General features: G+C 43.9%; 1 protein-coding gene across 2 annotated transcripts in view; it reads right to left on the bottom strand.

Annotated features, from left to right (window-relative positions):
• The window catches only part of LOC137653588 (cold shock domain-containing protein CG9705), an 86,177-nt gene extending 67,570 nt beyond the window's left edge, over positions 1–18,607 (bottom strand). For both annotated transcript variants that reach the window (XR_011046521.1, XM_068387120.1), the window contains exons 1-2: positions 18,467–18,607; positions 7,085–7,193 (exon numbers count right to left, since the gene is read on the bottom strand). Coding sequence is in view for 1 of the 2 variants with exons in the window: in XM_068387120.1 (XP_068243221.1) it covers positions 7,085–7,185 (101 nt within the window). In the remaining variant the exon portion in view is untranslated. The remainder of the gene's footprint in view (positions 1–7,084; positions 7,194–18,466) is intronic.
• Between the last annotated feature and the right edge of the window lie 449 nt (positions 18,608–19,056).

Below are 19,056 nucleotides of genomic sequence, written 5' to 3'. Positions count from 1 at the left end.
ACGTCTGTTTGCTGATCAAGGCCTCTCGAACCCATAAGTCGTACGACATTACTTCTCCCCTGGGCTTGGGAGCTTGCAAGAGGTCCCGGACTAGGCGAACGACAGGCACGAACAGACGAACCCTCGGTCGCAACACTGATAACACTTTGCGCAATATCACTTTATCACTACGATTTTCTGTTTTGCACTTATTTCACTGAAATCGAATTTTTTAACAATTCACATTATATGAATAAAACTGATTTCTACCTGAAGCACGCAATTCTACCCTCTATCAAAAGGTTATAATTGCGAAATCAGTCGTATAATGTAAGCACATTAATACCAGCAAAAAAAACAGTAAACATATTTTAGGATAAAAAGATCAGTGGCTGGGGAAGAGACTAAACACTAGTTCATTCAAAACTACGTTTTCAATCTCTCACCGTACAGTGCCTTGGGACGAGAATAAAAAAAAAAACTAAAAACGTTTTATCCTTTCTCCCCGTACAGAGACTAGGGACGAGAGCAATTCGAGAACAACGTTACTCGCTTGGGACGAGATAAAGATCGGAACGTTCTATCTCCTCTCTCTCCCTCCGTCTGTATCTCTCTCTCTTGATTTCGCACCGAAGTGAAGAGCCCACTTACGTTTCGTCAAAAAACAGGTTATTTGACCAAAGGAAAAAACTGAAAGGTTTTTCAATTAAAAAGTTCCTTTAAAATAGAATTTAAAACATTTAAGCTTTGAAAGAAGAAAGAACAAAACGTCAGAATCGATTTACTCTTTCTGCAAAGTGAAACCGTGATACTCTCTCTCTCTATCGTAACGATAGAGCGCAAACTGCGTAGCATAAATAAACTAAACGTTAGTTCATCTTTGAAACAGTACGAAGACTATTCAAAGAAAATCTTTCATAAAATATCTACTAAAAAATATTCATTTAATAAGTTTTAAATCATTAGCTCTGTAAAAGTTATTTACGATTGAAAGGGCTCAACGTTGTTTAACTTCGGTTTCCAAGTTAGGACCGCCTACTCTCAGGAAAGGTCGCATATAAACAAATCATTAAAATTTATCTTGATGTTTATTATAAATGGAAAGCTAATCGAAGAGGCCTAATAAAGGCGGGTGAGATATAAAATATATAGAGGAAAATCTATAATTAATTTATAACGTGATAAGATAATTGCTAAAAGCCTAAACACACTTCCGTACTAAGGGAAGGTTCGGCCATTTAAAAGTCAAGGAAAGTCCAAAAAACAATCCAAAGTCATCAAAAATTAAATCTATCCAAAAACGAGTTCAAGATTTAAGTTGAAGATAAAACGCCTGTACTGCGAAAGCTCAAGCCAAAATGAAGTACTTCACCAAATATGTTGAGAAAACTCCAGGTTCTACAGCGAGTAATGATACGTCTTGTCGTCAAGGTCGACAGAGAAGAATTGGAAGGTTTGTTTACATGCAAGAGTGGTATCTGGCCGATAGTTGGCGCTGGTGGTCACACCCGCAACCTTCATAGCGATCGCTCGCGAGTTTTTGAGTGTGTTTTCTGTCGAGCCGCTGAGTAGCAGCTATTATATATTCACCGGCTAAGTTAAATATTTAAAATCTAGGTTTTGGTTATATAAGGCTGTTATTACAAATTTTGTTTTACTTGATATATGCTTAAAAATTCCAAATGAACTAAATAAAACCAATTCTACATCCTATACTCTCTATATACAACGCCAAATAGGGAAACCATTTTGTTTGTTCACATTTCATTGTCAATCACAATGAACAAACATATTTACACACCCAAGTGATAACTAATAATATCTTCAGATGTTAGTAAACAGTAATTAATTTTATGATTGTTTGAATATGTTTGGCAATTATATTAGGAATATTATATATATATCTGCAACGGTACTTCACCAATTTTGGGGGGCGCCAACATAAGAGAAAAAAAAAAAAGGGGGAACTTTTCTTCTCTTCATTCCTCCCGGCCTGACGAGGGACTCAGCTGAGTTTAGTTAGTACTGCTAGGGTGCCACAACCCACCTTCACCCTTCATCCACTACAAATGAAGCTTCATATTCTAAAAACCCCTACTGCTGCTACCTTAGCGGTCACCAAGGCGATTGGAGGAAACAGCAGGGCCAATCGGAACTGTGTCACAATCACTCGCCGTTCATTCCTATTTCAAACATGCTCAGATCTATCCTTCTATCATCTAGAGCTTTCTTCACTCAATCCATCCACCCAAACCTTGACTTTCCTCTTGTACTTTTCCCATCTACTCTTGCATTCATCACCTTCTTCAGCAGACATCCATTTTCCATCCTATCTACATGGCCAAACCACCTCAACACATTCATATCCACTCTAGCTGGTAATTAATTTCTTACACAAGCTCACCCTTACTATTTCATTCCTAACCCTATCAAATCTAGATACACCAGGCATACTCCTCAGACACTTCATCTCAAACATATTTAATTTCTGTCACTCCATCACTTTCATTCCCCACAGCTTGAGCCATACATCACACTTGGTACAATCACTTTCTCAAACAGAACTCTCTTTACATTCATTCCTAACCCTCTATTCTATATCACTCCCTTTACTGCCCTCAGCATTTTACATCCTTCATTCACTCTCCGACGTACATCTGCTTCCACTCCACCATTGGTAGCAACAACAGAACCCAAGTACTTAAGCTTATTTACTTCAAGTAACTCTCCATTCTCATGTATCTCATAACCTTACTCCTACCAGCACTAACTGTCAACCTCCTTCTCTCATATACTCTCCCAAACTCTTTTACTAATCAATCCTGCTTCTCCTCCGAATCTGCAACCAATGCATTATCATCAACAAACAAGACCTGATTCACCTTCCACTCATGATCACTCTCACCTATCAGTTTCAATCCACGACTAAGCACTCAAGCATTCACCTCTCTCACAACTTAATCAACAAACAAATTGAACAATCATGGCAACATCACAAATCTCTCTCTTAGGCCCACTTCCACCGGAAAACCACTCGCTTCATTTCCTATCCTATCACATGCTTTACTGCTTATGTATAAACTCTTCACTGTTTCAAACAGCTTTCCACCAATTCCATATAACCTCATCATATTCCACATCCTTTCACTATCAACTCTAGCTTAAGCTTTCTCCAGATATGTAAATACAACATACACCTTCTTACCTTTTACTAAATATTTCTTGCATATCTGCCTAACTGTAAAATTCTGATCCACACATCCCTTACCTCTTTTAAAACCACCCTGTACTTCTAAGAGTGCATCCTCTATTTTATCCTTAATCCTAAAAAATTAGCACTCTACCATACACTTTTCCAACCACAATCAACAAAGTAATACCACTTGAAATACAAAGTCATACAAATCTCCCTTACTTTTGTATAGCGGAACAATAAATGCACACATCCAGTCCTCTGGTACCACTGACACCATAAAACACATATCAAACAATCTCACCAACCATTCAAGTACAATCACATCCCTTTCCTTCAACATCTCAGCCCTCACACCATCTATACCAGGAGCCTTTCTTGCACTTGTTTCATCTAGTACTCTCTTCACTTCCTCTCTTGTAATCTCTCATTCTCATCTTCCATCACTGGTGCCTCAACATCTGCAACAACAATTATATCTGCCTCCCTATTATCCTCAACATTCAAAACCTTTCAAAATATTCAGCCCACCTTTTCCTTGCCTTCTCTCCTCTAAACAACCTTTCATTTTCCTCTTTCACTGTCTTCCTTTCTCAATCCACCCTTCCTTACTCTTCACTTCTTTACAAAACTTCTTATTCTCTTCATATAAATGACCCAATCCCTGACCCCACCTCCGGTCAGCCACCCTCTTTGCCTCAGCGACCTTATGTTTTACTTCCATATTTTTTTCTCTCTATTTCTTTCACACTTCTCTACAATGTTACACTGCAATCATTCATCAAATGACCTCATAAGCTTCCACTTTCATCTTCACTCACTCATTCCACCATTCACTACCCTCCTCATGCTGCCGCCTCCAACAATCCCCATGTCACACACACACACTTGCAATCCCAATAAAATTTTCTTCTACTGACTTCCACTCCACCTCTAGATCACCAGTTTCTCTCCTTTTTACCCGGTCATATGTCACTTCTAATCTTTCTTGATATTCACTTTTTCCTCTGTTTTTTTCTTTAACTTTTTAACCTTCACTATCTCCTTTTACATTCCCCAACTTCATTTCTCCACTCTTTAATTACAACTAATTTTCCTTCAACTAAATAATTATTAATCAAAATGTTAGCCATACCCCTTTCAATCTTCCAAACATCCTTCTTGTTATCAACACATAATCCATTAATGCCTTTCTGCCACACTTCCATTTGCCACTATTAGTCTCTTACCCATGTATACTTGTTATTATATTTCTTTTTGGAAAAAAACTAAAACTTATCACCGGCTCTTGTTCAATACACATATCTACCAGTCTCTCACCACTCATTGTCACCTGGTATGTCATATTTCCTAACGACACCTACCTCTCCAGCATCCACTCTGATATTTAGTCAACCATAAAAATTACATAAATCATTCTTTACCATCCTTCCACACACGTAAGTAATTCATTTAGCTCTTCCTCACCTTTCTTACAATCTGGCCCATATTAAGAATACTTTTTATTTATATGTGCACATATCCTTCATAGCAGTACTGTAGCTTGAATTCAGCTGACAATGTTTATGTGTTCTCAGCTGGTCTCAATCATGTTATTTAATTTCTTTACTTATTCAATGATCTTATAAGAAAGATTGCACAGATATAGATACTATATGTTATGGACTACCATGGCTTATATACAGTTTTCTAAAAGTTATTAGTGTCATTATTTATTAATTGGATGTGTAAATGCATTTGTTTGTTTGTTCATTCATTGTACAGTACTTACCAATGGAAGTAGCTAATCAATTGTTTCTTTTTTTGGCATATGTATGAAAAACATATGAAATCGATTTATTCAATTTATTTTGTATTTCTAAGGATATGGTAAGTAAAATATATGTAATAACATCATCTGTACACATACAGTACTGTATATATCATATATCTACCAAGGCACTTCCCCCATTTTGGGGGATATAAACAAAGAAACAAAAGAGGATTTCTCTTCTCTTCATTCCTCCCAGCCCTCTTGTTATTACAGTATATATGCGCCTTCCTCGGGAGTGGTTGATTGAGATCAGCTGATGACAAGACCAGTAGTGTGTTTACATGTTTGATGGGCTCTCCTAGAAAAAATTTGCTGAAGTTAATCATCTGTTCCCTAGTTTGCAATTGGCTTTCGTAAAGGTCTTGGAGCATGTGATGCCCTTCTTACAATCTCAAATGTTGTACAAAAATCCCTTGATTGTGATCAGGAAGTTCTTATGATTGGCCTTGATTCTAGTGTTGCCTTTGACCGTGTTAATCATGAGACCCTTATTTTAAAACTCAAACAGTTGGGAGTGAGAAGTCTTTTTTTTAAGTAAAAGATTGCAAAGTGTTGTAGTTGATGGACACCATAGTGAGTATAGGAATGTGATATCTTGTGTTCCTCAGGGTAGTGTTCTTGGCCCATTACTTTTCATAGTATACAGTATACACATGGCATGGGGTTTGGCCTCGAAAACAGGTTTGTTGCATATGCATATGATGCTACTCTCTTTACAACAATTCCATCTCCTGAATTTAGATCTGGGGGTGGCTGAATTCCTTAATAGAGATCTAGCTAAAATTAGTGCGTGCCACAAATTATGGGGCATGAAGTTGAATCCTAACAAAACTCAAGGTATGATCGTAAGTACAGTAGATCAAGGACAGTGGCTCTTCAACATCCAGGTATCAGCATTGATAAGGTTTCTTTAACTCGGTATGTCTTTTAGAGATTCAAGTGAGACTCTCGCCAACAAATTTATTTTAGAGAAACACATTAGGTCTGTCTTTTCTTGCACTGCACAAAATATTTACTTATTGAGAAAGTCTTGTAAGATTTTCAATGATCAATCTATTCTGAAAAAGCGTTTCCATGTTTCAAGTATTGTTCTCCTGTCTGGTCTCCAGCTGCTGAATCTCATCTTAATTTGTTGGATAGGAAATTACGGTCGCTTAAATTTCTCATTCCTGATCTAGATATTTATCTCTGGCACCATCGCTCAATTAGTTTTTTATGCATGTTGCATGAGATATTTCATAGTTCTGACTATCCTTTACATTCAGATCTTCCCAGACAATACTACTGTATACTTTTCCTAACACTAGTTATGTAGTTAATTCAAATAGTCAGGCCTCCATCATGAGACTCAATACTACATAGTATTCTACAAGCTTTATTTCTGCTGTGGTCAAGTTGTGGAATGATTTTCCTAATTGGGTAGAAGAATTAGTAGAATTTCAAAAGTTAAAACTTAATTATTTTGTTGAACAGGCTGACATAAGTCACTTTTTATAGTTTATATAAGAAAGAACTGTATTAATGTTGTTACTCTTCTTAAAATATTAAAATTCAATTGTTCATTACTTCTCCTATGGTTTATTCATTTGCTTATATCCTTTCCTCACTTGGCTATTTTTAATGTTGGAGCACTTGGGTTTATAGCATCCTGCTTTTCCAACTAGGATTGTAGCTTAGCTAGTAATAATATGCTATCTATTTTGAATATTACAATAAGGTGTGAGGTAAAATGGTTTTATTACCTTAATATAGATATTTATACAATAAATCAATATAAATATCTCACACATATGCACTTATTATGGTAACCTTTGCCAACAGAACGCTACTCTAGCATTCTGAATTTTGGTCCATATATACGAAGTACATAATAATAGTGTCCGTTGTTATGCGGTTCTACTATAGCACCACAGCCTATGTGAAGGTTGCTCCACCTGTCAGGCGGGTGAAGCCTACCCATCATCTGTGAGGCAACTATGTTTACCTCATTAAAATTCTAAAATCACATCTAGCTTCACTAAAGTCAAAACCCTATTAAAGGGCAATGGTTTGTAATAGTGTAGGAATAAAAGTCAATTTTACAGGCAGACAAAACTTACGTGGACTTAGTACGGCTACGCTTCGTGATGATAGGTGAAGGAACTTGGAGACTGAAGGTTTTATTTGGACTTTCTGGTGTTAGGCTGTTAGGAGATGACATTGTTGTTTCTGTAAGAATAAAAAACTTATTAGTACTAATTTACTATGAATGCTAATCAATGACCTACAAAATACCTAACTGTACCTTAATTTGAGTGTTGGACAATGGTTAATTTTGTACAGCATAAACCCCAGGGTTCTCCCCACCAGGGCGGCATCCTGCAACCGCGTATCGAGGAAAACGGCCCTCCTAGTGTCCAGACGAAGGGGCCGCCTGCAACCCCCGTCTAGTTACAGAGACTAATATGACAAATTCGTAGACAATTTGTATTTTTCCTAACCATACAAACCTTAGCTATTTAAATAGGGTATTACTTTCGGCGTAGCTGAAATGACGAGCCATTAGATTTTTAACGAGGGTTATCTACCCCCTCGCTAGTTAGCGGGGGGTAGGAGAGGGATAGATAGCTACCCCTCCCCCCTCACACACCGGTGAACTGATTCACTTCGCTTAGAGGTAGGACTTCACGGGGGACAGGGCTGGCGGGCAAGTAAGATTAAATAGCTAAGGTTTGTATGATTAGGAAAAATACAAATTATCTACGAATTTGTCATTTGTTCCGTAACCGAAATACAAACCACGCTATTTAAATAGGGTGACTTAACCCTTAGGTAGGGTGGTAAGTCCCAGCCTTACTGGCTTTGGCTTTGCCCGGGGACTCAGAATCCGAGTGTGTAGCACTCGAGATAAGGAGTCCCTGCACCTCGCAAATCCCTTGCTCTGCAAGGAACGTACAGCCTACATAAGCTTGTGTGTGAAGGAATGAAGTGTGACTCGTCCTAGGAAGTTGACCTGGAATCCTTTAGATGGAATTCTAGGATAGGACGTTCCCAATACCACCTCGTCAGGGTATGGGGGACGCGACAGTATTATCTTAATACAGTGGTACCTCTACATACGAATTTAATTCGTTCCACAACCAACTTCGGATGTAGAAACGAATTTTCCCATAAGAATACATGGTAATTTATTTAATTCGTTCCTCAGCCTAAAAACCCATAATAAATCCTTAATAAATGGCTACAAATAATTACACATAACAATAACATAACTGCATAATATGAAAGAAGCATGTAAAAAAGATAATTATAAAGAAATAATAAATAAAAAATGTGTTTTATTGCCACTTTACCTTAGAGACAGGCCAACGCAGGTGTAGGATTTGCTATGCCAGGAGGAGACGGACGATCGGCGAGAAGGTAGACATGGTTTTAACATGTTCTTTAAATAAATACTCTCTCTCTCTCTCTCTCTCTTGTTCTTCTTCACTGTTAGTGTTAGAGACGTCTATTAATTTTTTCTGAGAGAGAGAGAGAGAGAGAGAGAGAGAGAGAGAGAGAGAGAGAGAGAGAGAGAGAGAGAGAGAGAGAGAGAGAGATTAAACAAAAATGTGTTGTGTACATATGATTTTTAACAGCGTTAACGAGTTGAAAGACAGTTAAATGTAACTAAAAAAATAATACCAGCAAATCTGAATTCCTTTATTAACTAAAACAAATATTGACACAAACACACTCGTGTGCATATGCGCAAACACACACACACGCACGAGGAGACACGATCGGCGAGGAGGTAGAGATGGTGACTGCGATAACATACCGTAACTTACACTACGGAAATTTTAATCTAACTTAGCTTATTTATTTTTTCTTTATTTTTATATTTCATATTTTTTACATTTTTTTCTTTTCATTTTCTATTTTCGTCACTTTCAGTGACGAGTTACGGTATGTTATCGCAGTCACCATCTCTACCTCCTCCCCGACCGTCTCTCTTACTGCGTAGCAATTTTTGCACCTGTGTGTGTGTTTGTGCATACGCACACGAGTGTGTTTGTATCAATATTTGTTTTAGTTAATAAAGGAATTCAGATTAGCTGTTATTATTTAATTGTTTTTCAACTCGTTGACGCTGTTAAAAATCATATGTACTCTAAACACATTTTTGTTTAATCTCTCTCTCTCTCTCTCTCTCGGAAAAAAAAAATAATAGACGTATCTAACACTATAACAGCGAAGAAGAACGAGAGAGAGAGAGAGAGAGAGAGAGAGAGATATTTTATTTAAAGAACATGTTAATGCTATGTTTAGAGAGAAACAGAAAAAGAGAAGTCTTATTTAAAAGAGCTTGTTAATGCTATCATGGTTTTCTTTGCTTCACTTTTTTCTTTCTTTCTGTTCATCACGCTGGCCCTTCTCACAAATGATCGTTGCCAACAATCTCTTTGTCCTTTATCCCTATCAACAAAAGGCGTTCTATCTCTTCCAGGGTATTGCTACAATGTCTTGTAATAATGGTGATCCCCTTCGATGGTTATTTGCTTTAATGGCTGCCTTCAGCTTGATGATCCTCGAGATCATAGGCCTATTCCGGCCATATTGTTTAGCCATACAGTATCACTCGCATGCACACTGCTCTCATGTTTTTCTATAATTTCTTGCTTCAATTCTAATGAAAGAATTGCCTTCTTCCTGTACTGAAACTTAGCTTCTTAGGCACCAAGATTATAGATAAAATCAAAAAGGAAATGTGAGAAAAGGATGAAAATAAGCACTGTTAATAACAGACCAAACAGAGGACAACCACACGATACACACAAGAATAGAGAACTGAGCACTCGACGCTCAATGGCGTAATGCTTACTTCGTGTGTCGAAATAAATTTCGGGTGTAGAGTCAAAAATTTGCTCAAATTTTACTTCGGATGTTGGCAAATTCGGATGTAGATACGTTCGTGTGTAGAGGTTCCACTGTACTAGGAACACAAGGAAGCATGGTTTACCTGGAGTGGTTTGAGGCCAGCTGTGCAGAGAACCCAGGATGCTGCTTTCCCCAAGAGAGGGAAGGATGAAGAAATGAGTAAGGGCCAGGCATACTTTTTCATTCACGCAGACTAAAACCGGGTAACAATGCCCTCAACCTTCTGCTACTTGTCCATTAAGGAGCCTGAGGTTTAGACCAGCTGTTGTGCAGCCACAAGAGGGCCGATAGAGAACGTATCGAGCCTCCTGTGGGTCACGTCCTGCAGGTAGTGGGATGTGAAGGTCGTTTGACGCTTCCAGACCCCAGCTTGTAGAACCTGCGTCACTGAGTAGTTTCTCTTGAATGCCAGGGACGTAGCAATGCCTCTGACATCGTGTGCTCTAGGGCGACGTGACGGAGGAGGGTCTGGATTCAGGGAATGGTGGATGACCCCGTGAATCCATGCTGAGATGGTGTTCTTAGTGACTCTCCTCTTCATCATTCCTGTGCTCAAAAACAATGCTCGCACTCGAGGACGGGCTGCAGCTGTTCTCTTAAGATAGAGCCTCAGACTCCTTACTGGGCACAGTAGGAGATGGTCTGGGTCATCTGTTACAGAACGGAGACTCGAAATCCGGAAGGATTCGAACCGTGGGTCCGGAATCCCAGGATTTTGAGTCTTAGCCCCGAATTCAGGGACGAACCCGAACGTTACCTCCCCCATCCCCTTGAATGGGCGACGTCATACGAGAGACCATGAAATTCGCTGACTCGCTTGTCCGAGGCCAATGCGAGTAGGAACACCGTCTTCCAAGTCAGGTGACGATCAGAAGCCTGGCGTAATGGTTCGAACGGAGGTCTCTTAAGAGACCTGAGGACTCGAACCACGTTCCATGGAGGAGGTCTCACTTCCAACCGAGGGCAGGTAAGCTCGTAGCTTTGTATGAGTAGTTCCAGCGAGGAGGAAATGGCCATTCCTTCCAGCCTGAAGGCTAGGCTTAAGGCTGAGCGATAGCCTTTCACTGCCGAGACTGAAAGGCGCACAAGAAACTCCGCTATTGCTGGAATAGTGGCATTGAGGGGAGAGATACCCCTTCCACGACACCAACCACAGAAGACTCTCCACTTCGCCTGGTAGACCCCTGCGGATGACTTTCGCAGGTGCCGAGACATCCTTTCCGCAACTTGTTGCGAAAAGCCTCTCTCTGTGAGGAGATGCTGGATAGTCTCCAGGCGTGAAGCCTAAGCGATGCTACGGCTTTGTGGAAGATGTTGCAGTGTGGTTGTTTGTTAGCTCGTGTAGTGGAGGAAGTTCTCTCGGGAGTTCCGTCAGGAGCTGCAGAAGGTCCGGGAACCACTCTGCATGATGCCATAGCGGAGCTATTAGAGTCAATGACACGTTGACCGATATTCTGGTCTTGTTGAGCACCCTTCTCATCAGACAGAACGGTGGGAAGGTGTAAACGTCGATGTTGTCCCACCGTTGTTGGAAGGCATCTTGCCAGAGTGCCTTGGGGTCCGGCACTGGGGAACAGTACAGCGGAAGCTTGAAGTTCAAGGCTGTCGCGAACAGGTCCACCATCGGGGAACCCCACAAAGTCAGGACTTTGTTGGCTACTAGAGGATCCAAAGACCACTCGGTACTCACTATCTGCAATGCTCTGCTCAGACTGTCAGCGAACACATTCCTTTTGGCCGGAATGAAGCGAGCCGATAGGGGAATCGAGTGGACTTCGGTCCACCTCAGTATCTCTACTGCATGATAGGATAGCTGTTGTGAAAAGGTACCTCCCTGCTTGTTGATGTAAGCCATTACCGTGGTGTTGTCGCTCATCACCACAGTAACGGAGTGACCCGCCAGGGTTTGTTGGAACTGTTAAAGTGCCCGATATACGGCCTTCATCTCTAGCAGATTTATGTGGAGGCACTTTTCTGATTCTGACCATAGGCCTGAGGTCCTGTGGTTCAGAACGTGTCCCCCCCCCACACTTCTTTTGAAGCGTCCAAGAACAGCATCAAATCTGGGGGGAGGACGAGAAGATCCACTCCCTTTCGGAGGTTTTCGTCTGTCACCCACCACTGAAGGTCCGTCCGTTCCACAGGACCCATAGGGACCAGAATGTCCGGGGAATCGTGGCCTTGATTCCACCAGGACTTGAGCCGCCATTGAAGGGATCTCATCCTGAGGCGGCCGTTTGGAACTAGACAGGCCAAGGAGGAAAGGTGACCTAGGAGACGTAACCACCATTGGGCTGGAAGCTCTTCTCGTCTGAGGAAAGGATCTGCGACCCTCCTCAGCCTTGCTATCCTGTCGTCTGATGGAAAGGCTTTGTGGAGATTGGTGTCCAATATCATGCCTAGATATACCAGTCGTTGAGATGGAAACATTGAAGACTTCTCGAGATTTACCATGATCCCTAGATCTTGGCAAATTCCCAGAAGCTTGTCTCGGTGTCGAAGAAGGGTCGATTCAGAGTCTGCCAGGATCAGCCAGTCGTCCAGATAACGGAGGAGACGGATGCCGATCCTGTGTGCCCACGAAGAGATCAGGGTGAACACTCTGGTGAATACCTGGGGTGCTATGGAGAGACCGAAACACAGCACCTTGAACTGGTAGATCTTGTTGTCTAGGCTGAATCTTAAGTACTTCCTGGAAGACGGATGGATTGGGATCTGGAAGTACGCGTCCTTCAGATCCAGTGTCGACTGAAGAAGCCTGGGGAGCCGTCAACGACCTCCTGGAGAGCATCCTTCTTCAGCATGGTCTCGACTTCTGCCCATAAGGCTAGCCCCTTTGCCGATCCCATGGCATAGGAGCTAACGACACTGGATTCGCTGTCAGGGGAGGAAGAGATGTTATGAACGGGATGCGACATCCCTGACTGATCACGGAGATCGTCCAGGAATCGGCCCCGAGTTGCTGCCACCCGAATGCGCAACTTTTTAGGCATCCCCCCACTGGTGGACATGCAGGGGGATTGCCAATCCTAGCGTTTGCGGCCTCGGCCGCTCCCTCTAGGATTCTTGCCTCCCCTGGAGGACTTTTTGCCCTTCATGTCTCTGACAGGAAAGGGCTGCTGCTTGGACACCGTCGTCTTTGCTGCCGGTTTCGTCGTCTTGGACTGGCGAGGTTGTTGAGGTGCTGGAGGTTTGTAGGGCTTTGTTGTAAGAGCCCTTTGGAGAAGAGAATCCTGGTTCGATTTTCTCCACCTCTCAGCTGCCTGTTCCACATCCTTGGGCTCAAACAAACTCTTTCCCAGGAGGGAAGTGTGTCTGAGCTTGCAGACATCCACGGCTGGGACCTTCGAGTGGAACCTCTCAGTCACCGCATCACGTCGCTTCAGGATCGAGTTTGCCCACAAGTTCGAGACTTGGTTGGCCAGAAACTCAATGGTGCTCGTGCCTAAAAGGAGGAAGGTCTCCAAGGCCTTCCTGGTGCTCTCCTTGGACAGATCCTCGGATCGCAGCAGGATGCCCAGAGACCCCAGCCAGACATCCAGCCACGAAGTGGCCTGCATGGCACACTTTCCGACCTTCTCCTGACTCAGGATCTCTGTTGCCGAAAATGTCACTTGCCGGCTGGAGTCTCTCTCAAGAGAGACTCCCCTGGCAAGCTCTTCCACAGAGTGGTGGAGTGGAAGAGCTAAACAAGACTCCTCCATGATCTCAAAATACCTCCTCTGTTGGACACGAGGAGGTGGGAGGAGCTTGTTGCCAGCAGTGGAACGGCTGGAGGAGGCGAGCTCGGAGAGCTGGCCCTCAACCTTATCCCTGGCACTCTTCACCCCTTGGGACCAAGGCAAAGCCACACTGGCCTTAGTGGGTTTCTGAGTGCCAAAGACTCGGTCCAGGACCGTGTCCTTGCCCTCACGAGGGGCGATCTCAGGGTCCTTGAACCAGTTCAGATGCCTCATCAGAGTCAAGACTTGCCAGAAGGCATGTTCTGACTCCTGCTGCTCTCCTCCTAGTGAATTGGCAGCAAAGTCTCCTGTCCCCAGATGCTCTACTTGGGGGGACACGTGGACGTTCTCCTGGGGTCTCGCTGGCTCTGGTCGAATCCTGGAAGAAGACTTCGGGATAGTCTTCGAGTCCTTGGGTTCCCTTTTAGGAGGGATGCAGGACTCAAGCAACAAAGTCTGAGGGCTCTTCTCCGCCCCAACACGAGACGATTCTCCTACTTGCGGTGGGGTCTCTCCCATTGGTGCGGTGGGAGAAGGTCTCACCTCGGTAGATTCTCCTGAGGACGGAAAAGCTTCGTCCACAGGATAAGGAGAGAACGTCGGTGGGGGGGAAGAAGCCTTCCTTACGGACTTCTTAGGAGCCAGTTTGACCCTGGGAGAAGTCACCACGATCTCTACTCCTCTCTTCCTCTTCAGTGGGGTCGGAGCTGCCGTTGGTTTGAGACCCAAATCAGCGAAGGCAGGCTTAACAGCCTGGACAACAGCTCTGATAAGGGACCCAAACCATGGCTGCTTACTGACAGACGCAGTGTCAGAGACTCCCGCTGGAGGGAAGGAGATCGGGCGATCCTTCGGAGTAGATACCATAGGGCCTGCCTGAAAAGAAAGGGAAAAAGATTGGTGCCTAGACCTCTCTGAAGACCTCCCCTCCTCCTGCGAGCGCGCTGTTCTGCGCTTGTAAGGGGGGGGGGACCGTGAAGAAGATGACCTGACTGCTCTCGCTCCAGAAGACTCGCTAGGAAGCTCGCGTTGCGAAACCCGGAGGGAATCGCGCTTGGGCTCGTGCTGGCGTTCGCGCGATGGAACAATCCCAGGTTCGCGCACGTGTGCGTGCGCGCGGAGATGGAGGCGCGGGCGTGCGAGCGTGGGGGCGCGGGCGTGCGAGCGTGGGGGCGCGGGCGCGTGTTGGCGACCAGGAGAATGACGACGCGTAGGCGAACAACGGAGCGCAGGCGAGCGATGGCGCACAGGAGAGCGATGGCACGCAGGGCGAGCGACTGCGCACAGGTGAGATTGCGCGTGGGCGCGCAGGTGATCTTCTGCGAGCAGGCTCGTGGGCGCATGGGCGTGCTAGAGAGTGATGGCGCGCAGGCGATGGTGGCGGACGCACCTGAGATCGCTGGCGTGCAGGTGCGTGATCTGGAGAAGACAGATGGGGCGCAGGATCAGCAGGCTTAGAAGCGCGTGAAGGACACTGCTCCTGGACGCGTCATGTCCTGTCCACCTCTGGAAGTGCGCACGGTAGGAGCTGGAACCTGTGGGCGCGAAGGTGACTGAGCGCGATGGCGCGTAGGCGAGGGTTGACGAGAGGGCGAGTTCCGAGGGCGCGCAGGTGAACGCTGGCGAGAAGGAGAAGGATGAGGCTTCCTTCCTACGCCCAGATCCGAAGATTGTGGGCGCGCAGACGAGCGATGGCGCGTAGTTACGTGCTGGCGCGCAGGGGAAGTTCGCTGGCGAGCTGGAGATCGTGGGAGCGTATCAGGATCAGGGCGCGCAGATGTGCGCTGGCGTACAGGAGATCGCTGACGAGCAGGAGAGCACTTGCGAGCCGGAGATCGATGGCGAGCAGGAGAGCGCTGACATGTCGACTCTGCCATAGGAGATCGCTGGCGCGTTGTTTCCGGCACAGGATGACACTCAGCAACAGCAAGAACAGGAGAAGGCTTGCGCGTAACTGTGCGCGAGCGCGCAGGAGATCGTGGGCGCACAGGTAAAACCTGACACTTAAGGGACTTGCTCACATTGTGAGACAAGCCCTTTTGCCCCGAAGGGACCGGTGCCCGTTGGATAACGGGGTGCGAGGGCACCCACTGCGCATCAGCTGCCACGAACGGTGAAGGAGGGTCAGCAGGTCTGGCATGCGTAGGAGATCGCGAACGATCTGCAGAGAGGTCCAGAGATGAGGCTGCAACGGTCGACTCACGACAAGGAGGATCCTCTGCGGGAGACGGCGAGGGCGAGGAGCCGAAGAGGCACCTTCTAACTCCCTTGAGGGGAGAAGGAAGGCCTCTACGGTGAAGAGGAGGGCGAGCCTTGCGACGGATACGTCCTCTGGGAGCAGGAACACCATCGTCGGTCCTCCGAAGAGGAGTCTCTGTCAGTGAACTCCCCCGAGGGGGATAATCACCTGCAGGAGAGACCGTTGGACTCAGCTCCTCCCTCGAAGGATGTTCGGAGGGGGGAACTGAGCCTTCAGCAACATCAGCACCCAAGGCAGGGGTTTGACCCGACCCGTCGGAAGCCTCTGCCACAACAACGTCGACGATAGACAGAGGGTCAACCTCCGCTATCACCGGCGACTGTTTGACAGCTGCGCCCAACTGGATCAAGTCAAACAGGGCTTCCCTGGAGGGAGAACCCTTAAGCCCCAAGGAAGCCCAAAGCTGCAATAAATCATCATTATAAACAGAAGCAGAAACAGATAAATCCTCCCCCGGAGGAGAAGGAGGAGCTGCCTCGCTTTGGGAGGCAACTCCCTCTCCCGAACCCAGAGGTCGGTCAACAAAAGAACGGCCTACGCTACCACTCGAAGGCCTCTCACGAGAGACCGATCGAGCGGGAGCATCGGAGGAGGTTCGGGCAATGGAAAAAGAGTCCTTGGAATTTTCCTTCTTCAAGGAAACCCTTGAAGGAGAAAGATCCCGCTTAGACTTCTTCTTCCGTCGCCGGGAAAACCTCTCCCACTGGGAGGTACACCACTCCCTGCACACTTTATCCTTATCACACCGTTGACCTCTGCAGAACAGACACAAGGTGTGAGGGTCAGTCTCGACCGCCGACATGTAAGTCCCACAAGGGCGGTCGGGTAAACCAGGGCATTTCCGCATGATAAGGAGAGAGGCCAACTTCCAAACACACAAACTGAAAGAGAAAGCAAAAAAGATTAAGGCTGTCAATGCGAGGGTGGGAGCAGACACGTCTGACCATCACCCGAGCCAAAAGCGAAGTGAATCAGTTCATCGGTGTGTGAGGGGGGATGGGTAGCTAGCTACCCCTCCCTTACCCCCCGCTATCTAGCAAGGGGGTAGTTAACACTCGTTAAAAATCTAATGGCTCATCATTTCAGCTAGCCTACGCCGAAAGTAATACCCAATTTAAATAGCGTGGTTTGTATTTCGGTTACGGAACAAATGTATGTTTATGTTTTACCCATTTATTTCTTTTCATACAATCATTAAAATGTTCCCCTTTTAATAATTGTCTTGGGGGGGTTAGTTGTAAGGACAACATCCTACAATGCTTGTAGTCCTCTTTTCAGCATTGTATATATTCTGTGTAAATACCCTGTAAATATAGTTTATGCATTTAGGCACAGAATCTTCTGCCCTTCATTTTTATGTATGATTCATTATTATATGTCAAGTGTGGGCTTTTATATAATCATAATGTCAATGTTAGAAAACACAAATGCCCCACATTTCTCCCCTGTTCGCGGTCTGTCAGTCACCTGCCCAGCGGGTTGCTACATTGCCGTCCGCACAAGTCAATGTACTCTGCCCATCTCAGGAATAAAGCATCACTCGGCTATGGTCTGTCTCTCGTACCTCACATCATGTATAAACTGTCACTGTCCATTTTCTTTCTCATTTTACTGTACACCCTGAAGAGGGCAATGTGTATTGATCACAGTATCGTGATTTATTTTTATTTCCTTTGTTTCTTTTATGGGCCTTTTTGAAGAAACATGTTAAACTGTTCGATTACAGTTAGATGTAATGCATATCTAACAAGATTCTACCCTAACCTTTCATTATTAACATGACAAATATAAAGGCTGTAATTACATTACTGTACGTATATATTTCAATATTAAAAACAAATAACTAAGAAGTTTAAAATATAAAACGTTGGGTCCCATATTCTGTTCGAACAAGCAAAAGAACCATCAATCAGTTTCCTCCTGAAATACCCAGTGAAAGGAAGGAGGCTCCTGTGGCCTGAACCAACATGACAAGAGTAAAACGTTTTTTTTTCTTTCTTTCTTTTATTAAAGCTGTAACTTCGTTAAAAAAAGGTTTCCGCCAGTAGTGAATGGGATTCAAAATAGAGTATTTGCACAGATGTATTCAATCATACTAGTTTTAATGTGCTTACTAACAATACACTGTTCTATAATGAAACCGTGGTTACCACCCACAATGATGGTCAGAAATACATAAAACAAAACGAAACAGTCGGAATTAAAAATACTTTATTAATGTATTTGAATGGAATTTAAAGTAGACTTAGCCTTGCGGTAAGCAATTTGCCAGTAAAACACCCCATGCATAACAGCTTAGGCTACCAATAGTGTCCTTCCTCAAACACTGTCACTCAATTAGGCTATGATAAAATCACCGAGTTAAAATTACTCTTTAAATACAGTCCCAGCAAATGTTTATTCATTAAATCCCTTAGCTACATTAATGTCACTTAGTTAAGAAAAAAAAGTCACTGCCCTTGACACCGCATTCGTTCGAGTTGCCAAAGGCATTATGCGATACACTAGATTAAATTTCCTCAAATGGAATACCTAAAACCAGGTTTAGAGCATCCATATGATAACTTTACATTTTAGGCAAAATCATGAATAACTCTTACCTAGAGTTCCTTTAGTAAACTTGTACTTAGCAGCAAACCGAGATAAAGTTGAGTAGAGTACCTTGACGAATGCACCAGTGTACCAAAATTCGCTTACTATCCGACCCACAAGTCACAACCAGACAGACAGACAGTCCCAGCCAGGCGTTGCGGTTTTTCAGATATAAACAAGTGTCCGATTCCTTAACAACAATATATGTGATGGATATTACGATAGTAATTTGTGTTTCTTTTATTTTTTTAGTAAAATAGTTTAAACAATAATAGAATAAAACACTTTAGATAATCATTTATCTTCATAGTTTACTAATATTATCCAAATTTCCTAGCCAGGTGTTTACTCGAAATCTTTTATTAGACGAACGATAAGACTTTAATTCTTTGAAAGTGAGTTTTTCAATTTCTTATTTCAGATATTAAACGCAGCCAGTTTGGTAAAAGCTATTAAAGTCTATATCAAAATGATTAATATGGTGCAAATTTCCGCAGCACCCCGAATAGAAATTGATTGTCAAGACTTCCATGGGCATTTTGCCAAGTTTTCATCGCACCCATACAAGATGCGCTTTCATATACATTTTGTCATTCCT

Source organism: Palaemon carinicauda, chromosome 14 (assembly GCF_036898095.1).
Source record: "Palaemon carinicauda isolate YSFRI2023 chromosome 14, ASM3689809v2, whole genome shotgun sequence".
NCBI classification, from domain to species: Eukaryota; Metazoa; Arthropoda; class Malacostraca; order Decapoda; family Palaemonidae; genus Palaemon; species Palaemon carinicauda.
Note: the sequence above shows the minus strand (reverse complement) of the source record. Positions and strands in the feature narration are given on the sequence as shown.